At 52.2% G+C, this 23,229-nt stretch overlaps 1 protein-coding gene across 1 annotated transcript in view; it reads left to right on the forward strand.

Moving 5' to 3' along the window:
- The window catches only part of SND1 (staphylococcal nuclease and tudor domain containing 1), a 494,703-nt gene that overhangs the window by 202,739 nt on the left and 268,735 nt on the right, over positions 1-23,229 (forward strand). Inside the window, exon 12 of the mRNA XM_074942785.1 lies at positions 5,968-6,068. Coding sequence (XP_074798886.1) covers positions 5,968-6,068 — 101 coding nt within the window. The remainder of the gene's footprint in view (positions 1-5,967; positions 6,069-23,229) is intronic.

The raw sequence follows: 23,229 nt of genomic DNA on the forward strand, positions 1-23,229 counted from the left end.
ATCCCCTGCCTGGGTGCCAAGAAGTGAAAATCCCTGGTGGTGAGAGAACGAAGGCAGGTCTATGGCCTGGTTGTGGGGAGCTAACAGGAACGGCACCAAAACGCTAATTACACTCAGGGTTTAATTTCTGGTTTGCAGCTGCCTCCTGCTGCTGTAACGTTGCTCGCTGCTGTTCTTGGAACCCCTTTGGGGTTCTTTGATACCATAATAACACTGCAGTTCTGAAGAGATGTGTGTTCAACAATAGCATAATAGGCGCTTTCCTAGCCCCTTTCCTCTCCGGGGCTTGGTGCTTTGCAAACCCTAACCCGTAGTGCCCCGGGGAAGTAGGTAATATAATAGTGTAGTCTCCGTTTCTGTCAGTGTGTCTGAGTGGTGTTCAGCACCCGCTGCTCCCATTGAGGGCGGGCCACTGAAAATCAGACCGTCAGTGATTTGCCAAAGGCCAGGCTGCAAATCAGTGACTGCCAAGAATGCTATCCCAGCTCTCCTGACTGCTAAACCCAGGCTCTGTCTACTAGAGCAGTGGTTCTCAAGCAGGGGTACGCGTATCCCTGGGGGTACGCGTATCCCTGGGGGTACGCGGGGGTCTTCTGGGGGTACGTCAGCTCAGCTAGAGATTTGCCTAGTTTTACAACAGGCTACATAAAAGGCACTAGCAAAGTCAGTACAAACTAAAATTTTGTACTGACAATGACTTATTTATACGGCTCTGTGTACTAAACACTGAAATGTAAGTACAGTATTTATATTCAAGTTGATTTGTTTTATAGCTCTATGGCAAAGAGGAAGAAGTCCGCGATTTTTTAGTACTAGTGCGCTGTGACACTTGTGTATTTTTATGTCTGATTTGGTCAGCAAGTAGTTTTTAAGTGAGGTGTAGCTTGGGGCATGCAGGACAAATCCTCCTCCTGAAAGGGGGGCAGCCTGGAAAGGCTGCAAGCCGCTGTGCTACACCACACGCTGGTTCTTGCCCACGTTTGTTTCTCCGCGGCACTGATCGCGCCATGCTGCAGTTCTCCCCCACCCTGTTGCTGTGGCCGTGGCGTAGCTGTTGCTGCTTCAAGGAGTGTCCTTAGGGTGCTCCACTGGAGGGATGCAGACACACCTACAGGGGAGCACCCTAGGGACACGCACCTTGAAGAACCATCATTACTGCACAAGGTGAGTCATTTCTCGTTGCTGTGGGTGCTGTTGGGTCAGTGGGGGAGAACATTTCAGCCGTCACCAAGACTTGCTGGCCTATCACGTCAGCCTCCTTAATATCAGCTGCGTGGTGTTGGCCTCAGGGTCCTTTCAGACATGCCAAACCCGCAGAAAAAAAAGCAGCAGTTGGGCTTGTTTTTGGCTTAATTGGCTTGTGAGTTGCTTGTTGGCTAGTTTTTGGCTTGTAGCTTGTTGCTTCTTTGTTTTGAATGGCTCCCAGCAAGCAGGGGTGCACAGCGGGCCCACCACAGTCCCAGACTGCACTCCGGGAGGCTCTAGTCACAGAGCGTCGGGGTTCTTAGGGATTGGCTTGTTTTGGCCTTGTTTTGAAATGGGATTAGCTTGATTTTTGGCTTATTGTGAAAATTGGGGTGCTTATTTACCACGTGAAAGTTGGCAACTGTGGGTCCTTTCCACCTTTGGTTTCAATGCTTTGGCTGCATTTTGTAGCAGGCAAGTAAAGTGGGAATTAGATTGTCACATCCCTGCCTCTGAAAGTGGAACTAAAAGGAAGCGTTGCCAGCCTGGATGCTAACTGTTTTGAGTCCTGTCAGGTTGAATGTGTAGGAAATTTGTGGCGTGTTTTGTCCGGAGGGAGTGGATTTTTGCTAAGAGAAGCAAAGGATTTCACCACGCTGGCATAGTACAGGCGGGTGGCATGTCAGCTTTGCCAGGGCATCTGAACCTGCTGTCCAGGGCAGATGCCACCATTCATGCCAACTTGTGATACTTTGCATGTCTAGTGAACCTCAGTCCACAACTCAAGCCACTGTACTCCTTGCCCCCCATTTTGGAATTTGAACCCTTGTCTTGAGGTGTGAAATGCAACGACCCTTTGTGCTGCTGATGACCTTACCTCTGGTACATACACAGCACCCGATGCATGGCCGTGACTGTGTGCTGGAGCGTGAATGGGAGAAACCATCCAAGCTGCTGCTCGCGTGAGCAGGCCTTTGGGTTAGCTGCCTTTCCCCCTCTTTAGCCACGAGCTATTGCCTGCTTCTGGTCAAGGCGTCTCCTAAATGAGCTGCTCCTTGCAGCTGAGCTCTATGGATGTGTGAGAAACCCTGGGGTAGTTTGAATTTCCTAAGTTGCCTTTCCAAATAATCATTCCTCTCCCCTCCCCCCATATAGTTATGACAATAGTTTCAGCAGAAGGAATTACTTTAACCTCTCCCCTTAATTGCTCCTTAATTGGCAGAGCTTCCTCTTGTTGCTTCCCAAACATGGTTAGATGCGTTGTACGAGCAAGTGAGCCGATGGCAGGAGTCTTTGTGCGAGTTGTACCTTCTTGCATTTTTATGCTCCTTTAAAACTCAAGGCTTGTAAAGAGCCGACAGTTGAAAGGGCTTTAAAGACATTCGTGTAACATTGATGAACTTGATGCCTGTCTGTCTCCTGCTTCCTTTTGACTTGATCAGTCGAAGCTGAAAGCAGAACGAAGGTGCTAGCTCAAAGTACAAGGGGTAAAGCAGAGGAAAAAACCCTACCTGGAAAAAAAAAAAGTGATGTATAAAAGATTCCTCCTGCTGGCTGGCTGCAGAGCACAGCTGAGCTGTGGGAGCAGCTCTCCAAAATCTCCCTGGTCTCCTTGGTGGGAGCACTCATTTGGTAGCTCTGTTGCGTGGGCGGGGTGAGTAGCAAGGCTTTCTATCCCCTGAGGAGGGAGAAGAGCTGTATGCTCCATGAAGTCCACTAGAGACTTGGCTATTGCTGATCTTTGTGTGCAAGGTGCCCAGATACTGCAGTGCGGGAACCCTAGGGCTGAGAGATGGCTTAGACCTGTGGGCATGAGAGACACTTGAAGCTCCCTTGGTTGGTGACCTACCAAGGGAGACATAGTGCTGGGCCCTGTCAGTGCCTGTCTCCTCCTTTTTGCTGCCTGATTACCTCCAAGCAGGGGAGAATCACCCTCCCTGCCTCCCACTGACCCTTTCTTCCTCCCTAAAACCAGCTGCTTCCACCTTCCCTCCCAAGAAACCAGGCCTGGGAAAGCACGCCTTAGAGCGCGATCTGCCAGGCCACAAACCCAGCAGGTGATGAAACACAGGCCAGGCCCGTGGCAGCTCCGGGGCCTTGTCTGCACTGGGTATGTCTGGCTCCCCTGGGGGGTAGTGCTGGTGCAGGCTCGGAGGGGCAGACGCTCCTGTGCCATTCCCACACCACAGCTGCTGCCTTTGCTGCTGGAAAATAATGGGTCTGAACTCTGCTAGCAGGAGACAGTCCCACAGTAGCTGGGAAATCCAAGCCCCTCCAAGTCTGGCAAGGCAGATGGCTTGATGCTGACACCCTCTCCCACCTCCATCCCCCAATTACTAGAATAACCTCAGCTTTATCTGGATTAAGTGGCAGTTAAAATGTTGGGAAGTAAGTTTTTGGAGTAAGCAAAGCAGCTGGATTAAGTTGGATTTACACAGAAATGTAGATGTTGGCATGAATTAGGTAACAGGCTTTGTTCAAACACTTCAGCCCTTCAGTTGAAATTCCCCTAGCCCCTCTTGTGCTGCCCTTTCTATTGCAGTTGGGAATTGCTGTTCAAACTCGCCGGTACTGGATTGGACGCCTGTACCACTGCATTGTGCAGAGCTAGCTGATGAGTTGGAATTCTGTTGCATTTGTTTGAAAATTGATGGTCAAGCTGACCAAAAGGGGCCCATTTAACTTCACACCGTAGAGCTTCTGTTCCCCCGTCTCATCCGACAGTGCCAAGGGGGCATTCAGCACAACTGAAGGGAGGTCCGTTCAAAACGGAGAAGAAAATGCTTTGTCATATGATGTTTGTTTGGTGTGTGGAACTCCCTGCTACAGGAAACTAAATCCAAGAAGTTAGCAAGGTTCAAAGGAGGTTTGGATAGTATCCAGATCTAGAGGAGTAAAAGCTAAATTTGGAAGGGGGAGAGCCTCTGTTCCAGGGTTCAAACCAATCTCTATTCCAGTTTGGGATGAGACCCTTATGGGGAGGGCAGATTATCCCACATCTGTCCCCCACTGGGCTTCTTGCCCCTTTCTCTCTGTGTCAGTGACAGGATGCAGGACAGGATGGGCCTCTGGGTCTGATCCATCTGGCAATTCCCGTGGAGCGGGGCCTGCTTTTCAGAAAGTGCTGAGAATGGCCCCTGGGAAGAGCAGGCTCCTTTAATGCATCAAAGTTGGGCAGCCAAGGCCAAGAGTCACTCTTGAAAATGTAGAAAGAAGGGGAGGACATGTGGCACCTTAGAGACGAACCCATTTATTTGAGCATAAGCTGCCACTCACTGCATCGGCTGCATCCCTTGAAAATGTAGGCTGGTAAAGTCTGCATTCAGGATCTCCCACCTGTCCCTTCTACTCGGGCTTTCCGCCCTGTGTAAACCACGTTGGGTTTGGCTGATTTCCTCAGTTGTGGCTCCTCCGCAATGGTGCATCATCTGTAGCCTTCTTGAAAGGGAACAGGGGTAGAATGGGACCATCTGAGCCCTTTACCACGCACAGCGGCATCCCTGGGAATTTTTATGCAGGGGTGACTTAAATTGCAGGGAGGGCGAATGGGGCAGGAACAGCTCCCCCTGCCCTGGCTACAGGAGCCTCTGGAGGGTAAAAGTTCTCCCTGTGCAGAGAGCTGGCACAGGAGTGAGTGCTGCTTCAGCCCAGAGGGGTTTGTATCGTGCAGTCACTGGGAGACGATGGCCAGCAGCTTTGACGCTGGGAAGTCAAGGTTGGCAGTCTGGGCCTGTCTGTAGTGGGAGACTAAGGGCGGAGGTGTGGCCCCGTCAAAGTCAATGTTGTCACTGATGCTGCAGGGCCAGGGTTTCACCCATTGTGTGTGTTAACAGCCAACATGATTCAAAGCCCAGTGTAGACAGGTCTAGTTGTAGTTCGCACAGCTCGGCTGGTCAAGGTGGACCTGGTGGGGAGCTCAGACTACGAACTGCCCAGCTAACGTGTGAAAGCTACCACTCGCCCTGCCTGCAGCAGGATTGTAGCAACCATGTTTTGCAAACACCCTTGTCTAGTGTGGACAGACACTAGCCAGCTAACTCCAGATGCACGGGTCTCAAGTGGTTTGGGAACTGAATGCTAATGACAGTACGATACTGTCCAAAGTGGATGCTGATTTATATATTTAATTGGTATCCAAAGGGGTGTTCGGTGTTTTTCCAAACAACGATTTGTCGCTGGTTCTCAACACCCCACTGATAAGCAATGTGCCCCCATCTCTGCCAGCTGCCCACCTGTGTTAACGACCGCTGCCATTGGCAGCAGCAGGACTAAGAGCTCTAGCTAGTTTGCATAAAATTATAGGCATGGCCTTGTGCTGGCGCCCTGCTGCATCTTGGGTGCGTTTGGGAGTGAGAAGCAGCGAAGTGGGGTCAGTCCTGCTCTTGCAGTCCAAACGCTGGAGCTGCACTTTCCTCCCCGAGCCAAGGGCTGCAGCAGTGAAGTTCTGTGCAGCTTGTTAAACCTGGAAGGCTCCTGGTGTACATGTTCTCTGCTATTGTCTCCTGCTGGCCTGTCAGATGCTACACTTGTAACTTACTGCACTGGCTAGCGTTAGCTGGGAAGTGCATGCTTTGATCTGACAGGGTATTTAGGAGCCTGTAGTTGGTTCTGGGTGTGGGCAGGGGGGCTCCCTTGTGAAAGGAGAGGGGGCTGGGGAGGGTTGCATTCAGAGAGCCCCTGAGCAGTATGGGTGCCGAGGCCCCTTCACCCTGGGCTCGTTCTGTCATTACCATGTGCTCTGGTGGTTAATGAAGTCTCAGATCTGGCTGCCTTCTCTTGCAGGTGAACGTCACTGTGGACTATATCAGACCAGCCAGCACCGCCACAGAGACTGTGCCTGCCTTCTCAGAGCGCACCTGTGCGACCGTTGCCATTGCAGGCATGTGAGTATCACCCTAGGCAGGCTGGGAACCCCGGGCTGGCTAGCTCTGAGATTGGGCACAGAGTTAACAGCATTTCCAGCCACAGTTGAGTGGGATGATCATACCTGGCACTCTCGCTGATACCACCTTGGCCCCGGTGTCTCAGTTTAATGCGCAGGGCACCACAATGGGGGTTTTATAGCAAGTCTCAGTTGTAGATCCCAAGGCCAGGTGAGACTGTCGGGATTGCCTAGTCCCGCGGGTCTCAAACTTCATTGCACTGCGACTCCAACCCCAGTGCCCTGTCGTTACTCTAGAATCATGGCCGGCATTAGGGGGTGGCAAGCAGGGCAATTGCCGGGCCCCCCCCCCCGCAAAGCTATGTTGCTCAGGCTTCTGCTTTCTGCCCTGCTCCAGTGAGTCTAAGGCCGGCCCTGGCGACCCCATTAAAACAAACTCGCGACCCACAGTTTGAGAACCGCTGAGCTCGTCTGCTTCTCTGTGTGACACAGGCCAGAGAACTGCCTCATCTCCTGAGTGTTTCTGGTTTTTGCTTTATGCTGCAGACAGCACTAAGTGCTGCTGCTTAGATGTTTTGGTGTGGAAGCCGAAGTCTACATGACAAACGTGTGTTCACACCCCTGAGCAGCCCAGTTCTAACCCCTGCAGGAAACGCAGACAAGCCCTAAGTCCTTGCGGCTTTTAGCCTTTCTGCACCTGTTGCCTCGCACAGGCAATAGCCCTCATAGGAGTAGGCACTGTTACCCTCGTGGTGAGTGCTAATACAAGCAGGGGATGTGCCCCAGCTCTGCGTTTTTCCGACTGTGACTGTTGGCAACAATCTCCTGCCCACGCTTAGCATGGTCAGTCTGCAAAGCCCTTTGCATGTATTACTTCCCCTCTCTGCCCTGCCTTGTGGTGGTTCAGTGTTCTCGTACCCATTTCAGACAGGGAATCACAAGGAGAAAGCAGATGTGACTTGCTCTCCATCCCTAAGGGGGTCACTGGCACAGCTGGGGTTAAAGCTTGTGAGCTTCTGGCTCCCAATCCTGCGCACTGGCCATCCGCCCAAACTGCTAGTGTTTTACAAACCATGTCAAGGGGCCATGCAACTCCGAGTCCCCTGTGCTCAGATGCATGGGCTGGCCGCCTCCCTGTCTCATGCTACTCTTTCCAACTCTTCTTTCCATCAAGTAATTTACACATTATTTAACAGCTGCTCGAGTGCTTCCGAGCCAGGCAGCTGTGAGTGGGCTGAGCCTGCAGCCAGATCCTGGCTCATGGGTCTGTCATGCTCACCCTTGTCCCTTCGCCGGGCTGCTCTAAGGGCCTTGGGGCAGGGACCCATGTGTTGCCTGTGTGGCTGAGGGATGAGGTGCTGCTCAGATGCAGACACCCGTGGGGCTGCTGTCTCCTCTGGCTCTTGCCATACCCGTAGGCAGGTATAGTGCTCAAAGCCCAACACAGCTTAGGGGATGCTGAGGGCACCGGGAGGAGGAGAGACTCCAAGGGCAGTTCTGAGCTCGTCGCTCTGGGATTTATTGACCAGGGGGTGCTCAGGAAGCACCAGATCACTGCAGGTCCCTGCACTGTTGGGATTCCCAGCCATGCCTGGTTATTGGAGAGATTTGGTTTATCCCCGCCCCACAAGAGCACTAGCCCATTAGCCCCCCCCCCATGGCAGAGCTGACCGTACGTGGCTGCCATGTGTCTCTGGGTGGCTTGCAGCCTTCTAGTGCAGGCTGCTGCCAGTCAGTGCAGGTGTCTGCAGCCTCTGGATGGCACGGGAGGGCCCCAGGCACTGACACACGTGCTCAGTGCCTGCAGCCAAAAACTTCCTGCGCCGACTCCGCTCTGGTCTGTGCTTGGGATGGGTGTATCTGGGACACATTCCCTTCCCCCAGCCCCTGGTAGCCATGGCAGGGTGGCTGGCCAATACCTGGCTCTTGTAGGACGGAAAGAACTTCCTTCTGGCTGTTTGTGTGGCCATGTCCTTAGCGTGCTGGGCTCCCTTTGTGCTCTGAGGCAGTGTGTCTGGGGGTGCTGTACTAAGGGTTTGCCCTAGGCTTTTCTTCCCAACGGTTAGTTTGGAAAACACCCCAAGTGCTTTGGGGTGTGCCCTTTCGGTTTTCAGTCTGAGGGCAGTCTACACTTCAAACTCAGCCTTGCACAGCTGTGCCGCTGCAGCACTGTCATGGAGATGCGCTAAGCCAACGGGGAGAGCTGCTCCTGCCAGCTTAGTTACTCCCTCTCCGTGAAAGGCTGTAGCTATGTTGTCAGGCGCGTGTCTCCTGCGACACAGCACTGTCTGCACCGGCACTGAGGTCGGTGTCACTGGGGGTGTGGTTGTTCACACCCCCGAGCGACGGAGTTACACCAAAGTCGTTTTATTGTGCAGACCAGGGCCAAGGCCTAAGCTCTGGAGCTGTGTGTGCCTGGGGGGCCCTGCTGAGTGGAAGCCAGAAGTCTGCTCGTTCCTGAGCTTGAGTCTAATAAGGGCACTTGTGGCCTTCAGCCAGGCTTGTAATTCCTGCTCCGGGCTCCAGCCGGCCCTGGGTGCAGCAGCGTGTGGACGGTGCGCTGTCAGCATGTAGCCCGTGCACCTCAGCACCAGGCAGGGGAGAGGATGGCTCAGAGGGCCGACGTCGGGATATGGAGCCGCGTGCCTCCAGCTTGCTGGCTGGAATGTGTCCCAGGGGGTGCCTGTTGCCGTGTGCCGGCTCTGGGGCCTGTCTGGTCTGAGTCGAAGGGTTCAGTCTAGTTCTTAGTGGACAAAATTCCACAGGTGTCAAAGTGCCCCATGCCAGGCCCTCCCTTGAGCCCCCTTCATGGCAGAGGGAGAAAGGGTTGAAAGGGCCATAGAGACTGATTTCCCTTTTTACCCTGGGGGTGGGTTTCCCCAAGGCAGAGCGGGGGTGGGAGGCTACTCGTCGGGGCTGGGCCCGCCTGCTGGGAGGAGGAGGTGTTGTCTCAGGGGTGGCCGCGTCTGGTTTCTTGGGAGACCTTGGGGGCAGCGTTCGTGTGGCACTTACTGTCTGTCGGTGGTGGTTGGGCCTGCGATGTCCCAGGCGCTTTGCAGATGTTGGGCTGGGGTAGTCCCCGGCCTGATGAGCTGGGTGGCAGGAGGAGGGTGCTGGGCGGCTACCCTTGTTCCTGCCCCTGGGGTTTGGCTGGGTCACAGTGGGGGAGTAGGAGTTACCGTTCATCAGATGTAGTGGGGAGAATTGGCCTGGTCCCGACTGTGTCTATGTCCCGTTGGGCTGATGGGGATGGCTGGAGAGGTTGGTGTCCCGTGAGCCCTGCTCCCCAGGGGAAGGCGACAGATCGTTTCATAGCAGCTTGGACTGATGGTGGCGTTTCCTTTCTCCTGCATTGGAACTGCTGACATGTGATGGCCTGGCATTCAGACCCTGACCCCTGTGGGGCTGCTGAAGGTAGCGGTGCCGTCCCTGGGGCTCCTGCTGCCACGCTCAGCACCATGGTGTCCCGCCGCCCTTCTGGTGCACTCCCCACTGCAGGTTTCTAGCTTTTTCTCTCTGCATTCCTTAGGGGGCGCTGCTCTGATGAGGTGCAGTCGTAGTATAAGCCGCAGCATCGCTGGACAGTAGGTAGAGGCAAATCCCCTTGCCCCTTTGCAAGAGTGACCCTCATTTGTGACTTCATTGAAACTCACTCAGGGTGCCAGTGACTGGGAGAGCGAAGGGCTGGTGTTCCCATGGTCAGTGGCCATGCTGCAGACAGAGGCTCTCAGTCCATCAGCTGTTTCTCTCCCACCTGACTCCTGCAGCTCCAAGGTGGCTCTCGAGCTGGGCCGGCCTGCGACATGTAAAGGGTCGTCCCACTTGCTCTGATACAGCCGTGGTGGCATTAGCATAAAGTGCGTTCGAGCGCCCGTCAAAGTGAGATTTATCACTTGTGCTGTGTGCTGGGAATGAAGTGTGTGCGGCCGGTTTGGAACGGGGGGATGCAAAGGGGCTTCTCCGGTGCTGGGCTCAGCGAGGGAAGGAAGGGCTCAGAGTGGGTCTTGAGTTACCTGGCTGACTGTGTGCGCTAGCCAGCAACAGCACTCAGTTGGTAAATAGCATTTACATGTCGACTGCAGAGGCCTGGCTGGAATGGGGGAGGCTAGACGGCTGGAAAAGAGGCAGAGGCAGGCAGTCCTTGGTGGTGGGGTATTTTTATCTTTGGTATAACTCTGGATGTTCCCGCTACCTACGTAAGTGCCCAATCCTGACCAGTGTCCCTCTGAGTCCTGGCACTGGTGCCCCGGGCCCGTAACACTCCATTCAGTCCCGGGCACCACGCTGCCAGAAGTATACTGAAGAGCTGGAGGGAGTTCAGAGAAGAGGCACAGAACGCAACCCAGGAACAGGGGAGAGATTAAAAGAGCTAAGCCTGCCCAGTGGGGCTAGAAACAGTTCAGGAGGGGCCAGCCCTGCAGCAGGGTGTGAACACCAAGGGAGGAGAGGAACAGCTGGAGAGCTGCATAAGGCCATAGCTGGGAGCAATGCGATGGAATTACGGCAAGGAACAGCCCCAACTGCAAGCCAAAGCGATACAGGCCCCACCATTTGGATGATTTGAAGAGAGACCAGACAGCACGTGGAGCTACTTTTGCTCTGCACCACGGGAGGCTGACCCCCGTGATGATTGCTGTGCCGGAGAAGAGGTGCTATGTTAGGGGGCTTATTCCTTCACCCACTTACTTCCCTGGTCCTTCTCGCATGAACAGAGAGCAACAATACCCGAAGTCCAAAGGTGCAAACAATTCGATGTTTATTGGGGTGAACTTCCAGCAAGCATGATTCCAGTTTCCTTCCTTAGTATCCTCCTTCCCAGCTCTGACACCACAGAGCCTTACACCTGTGTCCCTGTTCCCATTTCTGCCCTTAGCCAAACATTATTCCAATTTCCTTACCCCCATTCCCTGTTCCCATTTCCCCCTTTAGCAAAACATGATTCCAATTTCCGCACCCCCATTCCCTGTTCCCATCTCCCCCACAAACACCCACCCACGCCCACTCACTTCCTCATTGACTACAGATTATATAGTAAAAAGAAAAAAGAAAAGGAGTACTTGTGGCACCTTAGAGACTAACCAGTTTATTTGAGCATGAGCTTTCGTGAGCTACAGCTCACTTCATCGGATGCATAAAAGTGGAAAATGCAGTGAGGATGTTTTTATACACACAGAGACCATGAAACAAAACTTCCTCCCACCCCACTGTCCTGTGTGTATATAATGTCTTCTGCAGTTTCCACGATATGCTATGCATCCGATGAAGTGAGCTGTAGCTCACGAAAGCTCATGCTCAAATAAACTGGTTAGTCTCTAAGGTGCCACAAGTACTCCTTTTCTTTTTTCTTTTTACGAATACAGACTAACACGGCTGTTACTCTGAAACCTGAGATTATATAGTAAAACTTGAGTTCTGCTTAGCTATACCTTAACCAATCATTTTCCTGAAATTTAACTAACCAATCCTAACATATTGTAACATGATTATGTAACCAATTATATCCCACCACCTTAATTAGTTTACACCCAGCAAAATTAATTATACAGCAGACAGGAACAATCACAGAACCAGACAGAGATTATACAGACAATAGCAAAGTGGGAACTATAATGACAAAACAATACAGAAGTGAGGATTTCACATCCCAGTATTGATAAGTGAGTTCTTGCCAGACAGGATGCTGTTTCCTTTTACATTTTCTAGGCACTTCCCTTTCTCTGGAGGTGATAGGCATTATCAGGACAGGATTGTATTCCTAACAGCCCAATAGCACCTTCTTTCAATGTGACTAGTTTGGAATGTGAGGATGTGACCGGTCGCTTCCTAGCTTATGGCTGCCTCTGCTGCTTAGCCAAAGGCCTTAGCCTAAGAACAGGGCCTCAAACTGTCACAGTAAGAGAAGGCCCTTACACCAGCAGACAGTGATTTTGATTCTTTCTTTTATACTTCTAGAACTAGCGAAGTGATGATAATACCCCTAAATTCTTAAAGTACAGGCCTTTACAGACAGGCCTGAATATCTATATCCTAACATGCTAGTCTAATGGTTTCTGCTTGGTTCCAGCTGACTTCATTATTGTGGTGTCTGTGTGGAAATCTAATCATTTAGCTGGGAAGGATTTTGGTGCATTTGCAATAGGACATCTGGGACCAGGCAGATAGGCTGGAGTCTTCGTCAGAGTGTTAAACGCAAGGCCTTTTAACTGCGCGCAGAGGCAGGCAGCAGGGTACTTTGGATGTGAATGGTTTGTCCACAGGGATATTGGGGTCGGGGAGGAGGGACGGGAGGTCAGGACCCAGGCAGAATGAACAGCTCTAGCTTAGTCTAGCCAGTCAGAGCCGCAGCCTTGGCTGTTCATCTGGGCACAAAGCGGAGCGTGTGCTGGGATGCCGTTCCTGGGAGGACGTCTGGCTGCGGCCAGCTGCTGGGGATACAGAATGCTGGAAAGGCCTTGGTGTCGTACCGATCTAGGAGTGGTGGTTGCTCCTTTTCCTGGCTCAGGATTCAGAGGCATCTGGGTTGGGGGAGAGCGTGATGGGACTCCTTAATGGGAGATGCAGTTTCCCTGGGTTACTCAGATTATCTAAGAGCAGCAAGGAGCCTGTGGCACCTGTGAGGGAGGGGACCTGTACGGTGGGCATCCAGGGTCAGTACAGCACCGTGGTGGGAGGGGAGGGAGCTCTAGGGTGGAGGGGGTAGCAGGAGGGTGGTGCTACGCTGGCATACGGGAGCATCCCCCCACTGAGGGTGGGAGTGCTGCCTCAGGGGTGCTCTGGGGCATTGATGACACATGGGCAGGGCTTGGGGGGCAGCCACAGAGTGGGAAGGAATAAGAGAATGGAAACTAACCCAACAATTGCTGAACCTGAACTCCCCCTGCAAGCGCTCAGAGCCTCCCATGCCCTCAAATGCTCTCGCTCTCAAACTGCATCATCACACGAGGTTCCTCTTCGGAGATACGGCCCCCACGCAGCACCATCTGCTGCTGCGGAGACAGCCAGGCTGTGGGGGGGAGTCTGAAGGACTAGCCACTCCTGGGTCAGTAAATATTTATCTCTTCCCACCAGTCCTGCAGTTCCCTCAAGTCAGCTGGAGCTTGTGGGAGTGAATCTCAGGTTGGGTACAGGGGGAGGGCAGGGGGGTGAGGGCTCATCCTCAGCTGCTCTAAGTCAAGGGCACTTCACTGGAATCCAGGGGGCTGTGCTGGTTTCCGCCAGCTGGGGATCTGGCCCACCAGCAGACTGCACAAAGCTCCCTGCCCAGGGTAGTGGAGAGCTAAAGCAGCCATGCCAGGCAGCCATTCTTGGGGGAGGCCTGTCCATAGATATGCAGGAACTTTGATCCATGAGAGCCCTTCCATCCCAATTGTCTGTCAGTACGTCTGGGGCTGAGTAAGCCGTGCAGACACCTGTTGCTTGGGGCGCTCCCCAGCCGGGCTGCATGTTCTGTGGCGGCTCATCCTGGGTCGGAAGAAAGCCTACTTCTCTGTGGGCTGTCACCTGCGCTTAGTGTCTCCAGCTGCAAATTGCTTTCAGATAACTTCTGAGTTTGATCCCCGTTTTGGGAGTGAACCTGACGTGAAATTGCAGAGCTTCTGGTTGCGCTGATCTTTCGACCCTGCATGGCGTAATGAGAGAATGGTAAGGGGAGTTGAGCTGAAGGTAGAAGTTGGTTTGAAAGTGCATATCTGCGTAGTAAAAATGGCACCGTGGTGCTGATGGGGCCTGATCCCTGTGTGTGCTCACTTAGCACAGCCACCAAGCATCTCTGAAGAGCTTCACTGCTCCTCACTCTCATTAACTGTTTGCTGAGCCGGCGCAGATGCCAGAGCCTGGGCTGGATTCTCTGCTGGGTCCCATAGCCTCGGTGCAGCTAATGGCTGCGTTGAATTGTGTTCTGCCGGGCAGCCTGCTGAGGACAGTGGGGTTCCTCGCAGTAACTGAAGGTAGAATTTGAGGGCATGAGGGTTGTGGAGTTTGGCCTTTAGGCCCTTTATTGTAGGTGGGGTGTATGGGCAGAAAAGAAAACCCAGCTTGGCTCTAGGAATGAGGCTGTTTGTATCACTGGCAATTTGTAAATTCCAAGGCCAGAAGGGACCATTGTGATCACCTAGTCTGACCACTATATAGCACAGGCCAGAGACTTGTCCCACAATAATTCCTAGAGCAGAGCTGTTAGAAAAACATCCAAACTTGGTTTAAAAATTGTTTGTGATGAAGAATCCACCTTGACCCTTGGAGAATTGTTCCAGTGGTTAATTACTCTTGCTATTAAAATTTTATATCTTCTTTCTGGTATGAATTAGTCTAGCTTCAATTGCCAGCCTTTGGATTGTGTTAGACCTTTCTCTGCTAGGCCAAAGAGCCCGTGATCAAATACTCGCCCCACATAGGTACTTATAGACTGTGATCAAATCACCACTGAGCCTTCTCTTCTGAGCTCCTTGAGTCTGTCACTGTAAGGCAGGTTTTCTAATCATTTGATCATTCTCGTGGTTCTTTGCTGACCCCCTCCAATTCTTCAACCCTCTTTGAATGGTGGCCATCTGTGACAAAGTCGGACTGTTCTTAATGTTTCCTCTGAATAGTGTGGGGGTGCCTCAGTTTCCCCTAAGCAGTTCTTAAGTATCTAGTTGGTGGGATAAGGGTGTATGATCATTGCAGAGCCCTAGAGGGCAGGTGTGTGCAGGGGTCTGGACACAGAGAATGGCCAACACCCTGTTTCCTGGCAGCTAATGGCCTGGCCCTTCCCCCCTGCAAGGTGAGAGCTGAAGGGTTGGAGAACAAAGGAACCAGGTGACCTCCTGACCCGGAAAGGGACAAAGCCCAGAGGAGGAGGGGCTGGAGAGAGTTTCAGTTTGGGGCTGGCTGAGGACATGGAGTGAAGTGTAGACGGGGTTGTCTGGCTCACTGCCCCCCAAAATGGACCCAGCTGAGGGGTCTTGTTCTCTGCACCTACAAGCTCTGTGTTAGACCATGTTCCTGTCGTCTAATAAACCTTCTGTTTTACTGGCTGGCTGAGAGTCCCGTCTGACTGCGGAGTTGTGGGGCAGGACCCTCTGGCTTCCCCAGGACCCCGCCTGAGCGGACTCACTGTGGGAAGCGCACGGAGGGGCAGAGGATGCTGAATGCTCCGAGGTCAGACCCAGGAAGGTGGAAGCTGGGTGAGCTGTGGGTCCTGCAGACAGGCTGCTCCCAGAAAGGAGACTTCACCCGAGTCCAGTCTGGCTTCGTCGGGAGCAGTTCCAGAGCATCGCCCGGGGACTCCGTGACACCATCAAAGCTGTACATGGCATTCCAACAGCATGCGCTGGGAGGTGTAAGTGGGGAGGATCTAAGAGGATTTGACGGGACTTGTTGAGGCAGTAGACAGTGTTTGTGTCAGCACAGGGACGCAGCCCATCCTGCAGTCACCTGTTCAGCCTGTGGACCTGCTTGGGGAGGATGCTGTGGCCAATAGTACCCCAAGTTTTATCTGCTTTCAGCACTGCTCCCAAACTTGTTCTGATACTGGAAACCCCCGCCCTCCAAAACAAGACAACACCTTATTGGAAACAGCCCTCTTTCCTACCAGAGACCCTACAATAACACCTGCAGGCAGCTGCGTGTCTTTAGGGGCTCACACCTATCTTGCTGCGATATCCTGCTCCAGTGCTGGAATTCGAGATGGGGATGTTGTGTTCAGTCCACCTCCGAGGGGCCAGTGCTGGGACCTCTCAGTGCTCTGTCTAGTCTGCTGTGACCTGTAACACCCCCGGTCATGTGAATGGAAGAATGGTGCAATGCCCACCCTCTGTCTCACATGGGTAAAGTGTGGGGAGGGAAGGTGAACTACAGGCTTCCTAGCCCTGGGCATCCCTTTAAGTGATGGCACCTGGCTTCAAACCCAGGGTGGCATAGGAGAATAGAACAGCAACCTCTTCATTAGCTGGAGCTCACTTGTGCCTTGGGGTTGTATAAATGCTGTGCCCTGGGGGGAGGCTGGCTTGGCAGAGTTCCCAACCGTGAAGCAAATGGCCTGGTGCGCTCTTCCCTGTGCTCTGAGTTCAGGGACCTTTCTCCTAGCCCCTCCCATCACCCGAACTCCCACGTTTCTTTCAGAGCTGTTGGCCATCCACTGAGACCTTTGGGTAACTGTAAGGACCCCCCTGCCTCACCTCCAGCCACACGTTGGTCATTAACCAGCTTTGAACCTGGGACCTCCGGAGTTGGGATACAGACTTCTGGTGTCTGTGCTTAGAGTGACTCGGTTGGTTGGTGGCAGTAGCAGGCTGTTATCCTGTATGGGCGGTGCAGCACACTTGCCCCTGTGCTGCTTGCACACAGAAGGGGAGCTCTTTGCAGCCCCATGAGCTCTCTGCAGGTATGTGCAGCGGGGAGTTTGCAGAGACTAGACCCCACATGGCTTTGGTCACCAAGCATCACTGCTCTGCAGCAGCTCTCGTTTTTTGTTCAACACAGGTAAGGTCAGAGGTTCAAACTCTGCTGTCACAACACGACTCTGCAACAGGAGAGAGTCACCCTGCGGAAAATTAAATAAATCCAAGGGAATGAGAATGGACCCTGCCCCTGCCTCCTCCAGATCCCACCCAGGGGTGCAGGAGGGACTTGCAGCCTTAGCAGGGCAGCAGTTACCCTGTGAGATGAAGTGAGGGGGCCGCTCATGTGTGCTAACTGGAATGGAGCGTGTGTGAGGTGGGGTGTGAGGCGAATGGTTTTAATAGTACTATCGGTTAACTGTGTTCAAACCCTCCTGAAAACAATGACAACGTAGGTGGGGTTCAGGAACCCGGGGAGCACCTGTGTGAGTGTGGCGTTACTGGGCCTTACTGGAGCTGTTGTCTTTCCACGTTCTACTCTGCCCAGCTGGGTTTGCATTTCCAGTGCGCTGTGTTCGCATGAAGCGTGTCTGGGACCCGCTGGTGCAGGCCGAGCTGCTGCCATTATTTCTCTTTGAAAGTGTTAAGTCGTGTCTGAAAGTAACTCCCGACAGCAGCGCTCTAAGCTGGCAAGTGGGCATTTGAGGGCTGATCAACACTACTGCTTAAGTTGATGCAACTTACCGCGCTCAGGGGTGTGACAGAGACGACATCCCCCTGAGCGGTGCAAGTTACAGTGACCTAAGCGCTGTCCACGCTGGCACTATGTTGGCAGGAGATGCTCTCCTGCTGACCTAGCCTCTGCTTCTTGTGGAGGTGGAGTAATTTTGCTGATGGGAGAGCGCTCTCCCCTCGGCATAGCGCATCTTCCCCATACGTGCTACAGTGGTGCAGCTGCGCCGATGTAGCGCTGTGGTGTAGACTTGCCCTGAGTGGCAACGGTGCTCGCTTCTCCCTGGCGCGCGCTGACAGCCAGGGCCGGGAGGACTTCGATGGTTTTTAGAAAGGGCAGCTTTCTGGCTGCAGGTCGGGTTTGCCAAGTGTGGGAGGAGTTTGCCTCGCACAGTAATCACTGTGAGAGGCCAGAGAGTTGTTAGCTGTACAGTGGTGCTGCCCGGCTTGCAAGTACCCCTGTAATTAGCCCCCGTATCCCTCCTCTCCCCCCTTCCATTGTTGGGCTCCTGCTGGCCTCAGCCTGCCTCCTGTGTGCTGGGCCTGTACCCTGTCTGCAGCTGAAAGCAGCAACTGCCTGTCCTCCGGCTTGGATTACAGGGTCAGTGTTACAGATCGAAAGGTTGATTCCTTGTAGCTCTGGGGCCTGTTGTAATGACTGGCCTGTCTGCGCAACAGGCAGCTGCTAAATGAGACCACAGGGAAATGTTTGCTTTATCCCCATTGATGGGCCCAGGTGCTCTAATTACAGGGCTGGCAAGGCCAGGCACCTCCCCGATTTTGCCTGGCTCCCGAGATCTCCCTGGCTGCCACAGGCACGGTGGGGTCAGGGAGAGAACTCCATTGTTTCCTCGTAGACTCCACCGGCTATCTGTCCATCTCTTGTCTGTATCTAGATTGGAAGCTCTGGGGGCAAGGGCCCCCTCTTGGGTTTTTTTTCATCCCGTAGATCTTCCATACACAGTTTAGGAAGGCAGCAGGCCGCTCCCTGGTATCAAAACGGTTGAGAAACACTGATCTGGAGCCTTCATCTCTCGCATGACAATGCTTCAGAGCTTAACTTCCTAGAGCACTGGGCAACTCTCCCTGGCTGGTCTCCGCTTGGCAGCCACAGTGGGCTCTTAGCTGGAGAGGGCCTGAGCGTGCACCTTTGCTCATTGTTTCCCAATGATCTCAACTGCTTTGGGGCTTTGCAGCATCTCCCGAGGAGCTTGCAGAGCTCCTGCCCCTGTTGGCATGATGCCCCAAGGAGGGGGTTCCTGTTTCGTTGGGGCCCCTATTAACTCCTGCCCACCCAAAATCCATAGCACTGGTAGCATTTTCACACTGAAGGATGCTCTGCCCTGGGGTTCCTTTCAGTGACTCCGGTGCATGGATCTCACCACCCACAGCTGCTCTGCGGGGACACACACTGCTCTTATCCCCGTCTACAGAGGCTTCTTTTCCTGACTCCTTATACCCATCGCTCTCCCCTGTCTTTGTGTGTGGCATATGGGCCTGCACTGGTCCAGAGCACACCCTGGCAGTAGTTCCAGGATGCAAATTATTCTGGTCTAGTCTGACTGAACAACACTATCCAAAGTCGAGAGAAACTTAAGCAGCTAGGAGAAAAAGTTTCTGCACATGGAAAGTCCTTTGAAAACCCCGCTACCAGATTTTCTGGGGAGAATTGCAAAATGAGTTTCACGTTATTAAAGAGAGGAGGGGAGAGAAAGGCAGCTTGAGAACGGCTATTTTTCACTCTGGCATTCTTTAAGCAGCAAAAACTATATTTCATGGCCTAATAAGATTTTTCCACAGCAACTGGCTTTTCATCTGTGTTCTCCTATTCCCGTTCTTTAATCTGGGTTTAACTGTGGTGCATCTCCTCTTTGCCGCAGCTCCAGCAGCCCGTTCAAAATACTTTTATGTCAAAAAGGGAGCTGTGCGGGCAGAAGTTGTTCAGTTTCCATTTCTTGCTGCCTTAAAGGCGTTGCTATCAGCTTGTTGGTTGGGCCTGAAATGGGGCATCCTGTCCCAGAGGCTGAGAACCACTGGATTCCCACAGCCTGGACTTTAGGCTGCAGGGGAAAGAGGAGGAGGTAGAGTTCTCACTGTGGCATTTTGTTCGCTACGTTCCAAGGCCAGGAGGGATCTGCTGTCTGATCTGTATAGCACAGGCCAGCACTTCCCCAAAGTCATTCCTGTTTGAACTAGAGCAGATCTCTTGGAAAAGCATTCATTCTTGATTTACAAATTTTCAGTGATGGAGAATCCACCATGACCCTTGGTAAATTGTTCCAATGTGTCGCAGGGCAAGCACACCCCGTCCCCTTTTGGGGTGGGGTAAGGGTTGTTCTAGCCCTGAGCTATCACCCTTAGTCCCAGTGTAGCGTGGCCTAGGGGCCAAAGTCAATATGGCTGCCCTCTCCCTCAGGGCTGTGTGGCCCAATGGCCAGAGTCAATATAGCTGCCCTCCTCAGCAGGGCTGTGTAGTCTAGTGACCAGGGTCAGGGAAGTGGGCTACCACCTAGGGGTGGGTGGCGGCCGGGGTGGGGGACCCAGGCCCTCCCTATTCTGCTGGATCCTGACAGTGGTAATTGTGCTCGTCAATGAGTCAGCGGGGATCGAACCAAAACACGCTGACACCCCCAGCACAATGACACGTCCTCCTGGGCTATTTTCTACGCTGTCCCTGATGCACTGCTCTGGGCATCTCCAGGGTTTCTAGGCTCCTTGGCCTGTGCAGCTCCCTGCAGCTCCAGCCCTCCTTGGGTGTCTGCCTGGGGCTCTGTGCCTCTGCCTTCCACAATCTGGGGCTTCAGCAGCTCCTGGGCTAGAGTGCCTGACCTGTCCTCCCTCCTCTGTCTCCAGCCGGAGCATGCCTGGCAGGGCCAAGGGGGCATGGTCTCCTCAGCCCATAGGGTGGAGTTAACCCCTGCAGGATCAGTGCTGGGCAAGTACGCCCCATCACCCAATGATTAATTACTCACTGTTAAAAATGTACCTTATTTCCAGTCCGACTTTGTCTCGTGTCACCTTCCAGCCATTGGATCCTGTGTAGCCCTTTCTCTGCTAGGCTGAAGAGCCCATTATTAAATATTTGTTTTCCATGTAGGACCGTGATCAAGTCACCCTTAATCTTCTCTTTGTTAAGATACATAGATTAAGCTCCTTGAGCCTCTCACTGTAAGACATTTTCTAATCCTTTAATCATCCTCGTGGCTCTTCTCTTGACCCCTCTCCAATTTATCAACATCCTTTTTGCCTTGTGGACACCAGAACTGGACACAGGATTCCAGCAGCTGTTGCACTAGGGCCAAATACAGAGATAACACAACGTCTCTGCTGTTTCTGCTGCGTATGCGTTCAAGGCCTGCAATAGCCCTTTTGGCCACAGCCTTGCTCTGGGACCTCGTGTTCAGCTGATTATCCCCAAATCTTTTTTCAGGGTCCCTGCTTCCCAGGGTATGGTCCCCCATCCTGTAGGTATGCCCTCCATTCTTTGTTCCTAGATTCTATTAAAAAAAAATATACCGACAAGTTAGTTGTATTCAAGTCAGGAGGCCTGATTAAATTAAACCTAGGGTACTTAAGGAACTAGCTGAATCAATCTTGGAACTGTTAGTAATTATCTTTGAGAATTCCTGGAGGATGGGCAAGATCCCAGAGGACTGAAGAAGGGCAAATCTAATACCCATCTTTAGAGAGAGAAAGAGGATGCAGAAAAATTATAGACCAGTCAACCTCACTTCAATACCTGGAAAGATACTGGAACAAATGATTGAGCAATCAGTTTGTAAGCACCTAGAGGATACTACGGTTACAAGGAATAGCCAGCATGGATTTGTCAAGAACAAAACATACCAAACCAACTTAATTTCCTCCTTTTGAGAGGTTACTGGCCTAGTAGGATGTGGGGGTGTGGGGGGGGGAGCAGTAGGTGTGATATATCTTGATTTCAGTAAGGCTTTTGACTTAGTCCCCCATGTCGTTCTCATAAGAAAACTATGGAAATGCAGTCTAGATTAAATGACTGCAAGATGTGTACACAACTGGTTGAAATACCATATTCCAAAGATTAGTGATCAAACTGAGAGGATGTATCTAGTGGGGTCCCGCAGAAGTCAGTCCTTGGATAATGGAGCGGCGAGTGTGCTTATAAAATTTGCAGATGACACCAAGCTGGGAGAGGCTACAAGCACGTTGGACAATGGGATTAGAATTCAAAACAATCTTGACAAATTGGAGAATAGGTCTGAGAGCAAGATGAAATTCAATAAAGACAAGTGCAAAATAATGCACTTAAGGGAAAATCAAAAGGACAATTATAAACTGGGGAACAACTGGCTAGGTGGTAGTTCTGCTGAAAAGGAGCTGGGGGTTCTAGTGGATCACAAACTGAATGAGTCAACGTGATGCAGTTGTGAAAAAGGCGAATATTCTGAGGTGCTGTGATAAAGTGGGGATTTTTTGTAATTTTTTTAATGAATTCTGTGTGCCTCAGTTTCCCATATACTGTGCATTGCTACCCTATGTGTGGGGGGAAGGATTGAGGGCAAGTCTACAGTACAAAATTAAGTCAACCTAAGTTAAGTTGCTGTACAGCCACCACAGTAATTGAATTGCTTTTACACGTTCACACTACACTCCTTGTGTTGGCAGAGCGTGTCCTCACCAGGAGTGCTTGCACCAATTTTACTGCCAGCGTGGGGCATTGTGGGACTGTTTCTCAAAGGAAGCAACAGTGGATATAAGCAACACAGTGTCTACACAACTGCATTGACTTAAGTGCTATGCCTCTCGCAAAGGTGGAGTTAAGTTTGTGGGAGCTACATTTTAGTGTAGGCGCATACAGAGTTAAGTCGATGTAAGTTGCCTTACGTTGACCTAACTCTGCATTGTAGACCAGGCTGGAGTTTGCTCTAAGGGCAGGCCAAGAGACATAGACGTTTGTGTCACTAGCTGTCTGAGCAGACTGAATGGGTCATTCAAAAGGACTGGCTGAGGCAGATCCCATATCACTTGAAAATCTGAGAGTACAATGCAAAACCCAATCAGCAGGACATGGACACCTGGCTTCTAGCACCCTAGAGGAGTAGGATTTCCCGGCTTCTCCACAGGGAAGCTGAGCAGAAAGGCCAGCAGTAGAAGAAAGGACTGGGGGATGGCGGAAATAAAGAGTTGACTTCTGCAAGGGGCCAGGGTCTGTCACCTGGGAACTGACTCAGGAAGTCAGAGATGCACAGGACCTGAAAATGGGGCTCACCACAGCTTGGCTGGTGAATTGCTCTGGGCTGAGCAGCAGGGACTGTGCTGTCACCTATATTTGCTGCTTGTCCTAGTTTCAGTGGACCCGGAGAGCTGTTGGTCACTATTGTCTTTATAACAGCCTGTAACATATTTGAAGATTTATCAGGTCGTCCTGTGTCGTCTTTTCTCAGGACTAAATATGCCTGTTTTTTTAACCTTTCCTCATAGGTCAGGTTTTCTAAACCTTTTTATTTTTCTTGCTCTTCTCTGGACTCTCTCCAAATTATCCCCCTCTTTCCTGAAGTGTTGCACCCAGACCTGGATGCAGTACTCCTGCTGAAGCCTCACCCGTGCTGAGAGCAAGATAATTACTTCCCATGCCTTATATAGGAGACACTCTTGTGGATCCGTGACAGGTGTATTAACAGGATCGGAGCTATGCCCCCAGACTGGAGCAGTCTCTTGCAGGAACCCCTTCAATGTACCAGATCCCCCAGGGTCTCATTCTTCTTTCGGGGTAGGTCATGTGGCTTCACCACCTCCTGAGACTGAACCTTGGGGGCTTCAGCCCCCCTGCTTCACCCTGTGAGTTCTAAGTGAGTCCTGCTGAGACACCCCCCCCCTCCCCGGGAGGAAGACATGTATGTCCTTCGGGGATTGAAGTACCTTGCCCAGTATTTACAGTGACACTCAGACAGCGTTGTCAAAACAGTTGGGTTTATTAGTCAATTCGAACACAGCACTGGAAGTCCTTAGATTAGTACAGAGAATGGGCTTAATCTGCAGCAGGGCAGATTTAGGTTAGAGATTAAGAAAAACTTTCTAACTCTCAGGGTAGTTAAGCTCTGGATCAAGCTTCCAAGGGAGGTTGTGGAATCC

Source organism: Natator depressus, chromosome 1, assembly GCF_965152275.1.
Source record: "Natator depressus isolate rNatDep1 chromosome 1, rNatDep2.hap1, whole genome shotgun sequence".
Taxonomy (NCBI): domain Eukaryota; kingdom Metazoa; phylum Chordata; order Testudines; family Cheloniidae; genus Natator; species Natator depressus.